The following is a 2,876-nucleotide window of genomic DNA, read 5'->3' on the forward strand; positions in this document are numbered from 1 at the left end:
TAGTTGGCAAAGTTGAAATATTTGTCATATATTTGAGATGTTGTTTCTACTGCATAATAGGTGTTGGATGCTTAGTGTAATGGTCTTTGTTATATTTTGATATTCGACAGAAATGATTGTAATCGATTTATTTCGATTAATAATAATTCATCATTTTTATTTCAAAAAATTACGTAGTCTCAATATTACTATTTGAAAGTATTCAATATAATACGTGATGGATTACTTCACTTCTTAATTATTTTGTTCCAATTCCTATTCCATATTCTATTTAGGTTCATATATACCTCCACATTATGTATAAAAGAAACTACTTAAATAAAATTTATGATGTAATCTTTATGTATATGGTATATATATGTAAATTTGTATTGTACATGGTAATTCATTTAATTAAAATTAGCATGTTATATGTGTAAAATCTTTTATTAAATATAGATATAAATTGAAATTTAAAATTTGAAACAAAATATAAAATTAAATACAAATGAGCAACAAAAACATTGAATACAATACATATTTGTATATCCAAAACCAAAAAGGAAATTCAAAAACTGAACGGTGCCCACTGCCCAGTGCGGAGTGGCCATTCCAGCCTCAGCTCAAGTATTTCCGTCTCCACCGCTGCCACACTACTCAGTATCTATACCCTTTTCTCTCTCTCTCTCTCTCTCTCTCTCTCTCTCTCTCTCTCTCTATACAAAACACACACATACACACATTCCAAAACTCTCATTTCGGCTTGAAGAAGAAAAGCAGAGGAATCCGGGCAGTTTCCATCTGGGTTTTATTCAAAATATTCATACCCATTTAGTGGAATTGCAGAAGACGTTTGAGTGAGCATGGGTTTGATTCTCCTCAGACTCAACGTACACATATTCCGTCCCTTTTTCTTCCCATCTTCAACTTTTTCTTGATTTCCCCCACTCCCCCACTTTTGCTTTCTCTCTCGGTCGCACAGAGTTGTGATTTTTAGGCAGTACGTATGTACGTGGTGTGGTGTTTATCTCTGTTCTCCGCCTGTTGTCTGCCACCACCTCTCTTCTTAATTAGACTATCCGCCGAAAAGCTTTTTCCAGCTCTCTTTCTCTTTAACTCCGAGAGAGAGATAGACATATATCTCTTCTTTTTAGTAGTCTTACTTTCCTCAAACTTTCCTCCTTGTAATTCCTGATTTTATTGCCTTTTTTCTTGGTATGAAGACTTCTCTTTAACGTTGCTCTTCTTTCTCTTTATTCTCACAGAATCTCTCGCTTTTTTCTCCACCTCTTCACGCTCTCCCTTTCAATGCGAATCTCATCATAAACAACACTCACACACACACTCTCTCGCTCTAGTCCCACGAGAAGAAGAACGAAGAAACCATGTTGCCTGGTAAAAGAGTTAAATACACTGAGCAAGTATACCATACCGTAGTTGTGGGCAGGCCGGAATATTCCATCTCCGGCGGGGAAACTCCTTTTCCGGTCGAGATGACCACTAGAATAGTACGGATTTCCGTTACGGACGCTGACGCCACTGACTCGTCCAGTGATGAAGAGGGCGGCTCTTCTGGGAGCCGACAGAGAGTCAGGAAATTTATTAACGAGGTCAGAATCCAGCCCTGCTGCAGCGATAACGGAAACGGTAACGGCGTCGCGAAGAGTGGTAGCCGTGCGTCGGTTAGCATGCTGAAGCGGAAGAAGTGTAGTGGCGGTAAAACGAAGAATGCGGCGAAGCTGGGGAAGTTCCGCGGTGTACGGCAGAGGCCGTGGGGCAAATGGGCGGCGGAGATTCGAGACCCCTTGCGACGTGTACGGCTGTGGCTAGGCACCTACGATACGGCGGAGGAGGCTGCTATGGTGTACGACCACGCGGCTATTCAGCTGCGTGGGCCAGACGCGCTCACCAACTTCTCCACTCCACCAGTCAAGCACAACAAAACAAGCTCAGGGTACAACTCGGGCGAGGAGTCGCACAGCAATGTGACATCGCCCAAATCAGTCCTCCGGTTCGTCTCAGCGACCGACTCCCAAGCCGAAGCCGAGTCGTGTTCTATCTTCTCCCCATCCAACGACGGCGTCTTGATAAAAGAGAACGACGATGACTATTTCTCGGATGTTTCCATATTCCCGCGGGGTGATGATTTGTTCATCGACTTCGAAAACCCGGTACCCGTACCCGATTTGTTTGATGAAGCGGGTTTGTCGGACAACAACATATTCGGACTGGACCTCGACAGCTGCGAAGACGTGCTCATCGGGCCAAATACCACCGATCTGGGAATCAGGTCAGGACCATCCAAGTGGCAGGCGGATGATTTCTTTCAGGACTTTGGTGACATATTCGGGTCGGATCCTCTCGTTGCCCTTTGAGTACTTTGAAAAGACACTGTAGCAAACATTCGCTGATTTCTCCGCAGTTTTGAAATATTACCACCTCAATCGGCCTATCCTATGTTATATCCATCATCGAGTGTTTTTTTTTTCTTTCTTTTTTTTTTGAGTTTCAGTTTTGTTTTCGGCTTCTCTGTCAATGTGAATCTGTTAAATTTATGAGTAAATGAATTTTTTTTTTCTTAAGTACTATTGTGAATTAATCGATATTTTATGCTATAATTAAGATATAATCGTATCTCGAACAGTACATTTATTTTTCTCTTGTAATGAAATTTAGATGGTTTGAACGTTAATCGTCATCACGGGTTAGTATATAGAACTAAATTGTTCTATCAATTGACCCAACAGACGTCGACTCTCGTAAATTATACGAAATATGACTTTTCGTTATATTGTAGACACATGGAAAAGTTGGCGCGATGAATTATGTGAAAAAACAAAATAGAAATTTGGGTCTTTTTGTGTGTCGTGTGCGCATGTATTTATAATTGAAATATA

General features: G+C 40.9%; 1 protein-coding gene across 1 annotated transcript; it reads left to right on the forward strand.

Annotated features, from left to right (window-relative positions):
• The first annotated feature begins 549 nt into the window (after window positions 1-549).
• LOC105158500 (ethylene-responsive transcription factor CRF2-like) lies at window positions 550-2,561 on the forward strand. Its single transcript, XM_011075286.3, has one exon. The coding sequence runs from the start codon at window positions 1,365-1,367 to the stop codon at window positions 2,352-2,354; it is 990 nt and encodes a 329-aa protein (XP_011073588.1). The 5' UTR covers window positions 550-1,364; the 3' UTR covers window positions 2,355-2,561.
• The last annotated feature ends 315 nt before the right edge of the window (window positions 2,562-2,876 follow it).

The sequence above is a fragment of the Sesamum indicum genome, linkage group LG1 (assembly GCF_026168435.1).
Source record: "Sesamum indicum cultivar Baizhima isolate 11 linkage group LG1, ASM2616843v1, whole genome shotgun sequence".
Lineage (NCBI taxonomy): Eukaryota > Viridiplantae > Streptophyta > Magnoliopsida > Lamiales > Pedaliaceae > Sesamum > Sesamum indicum.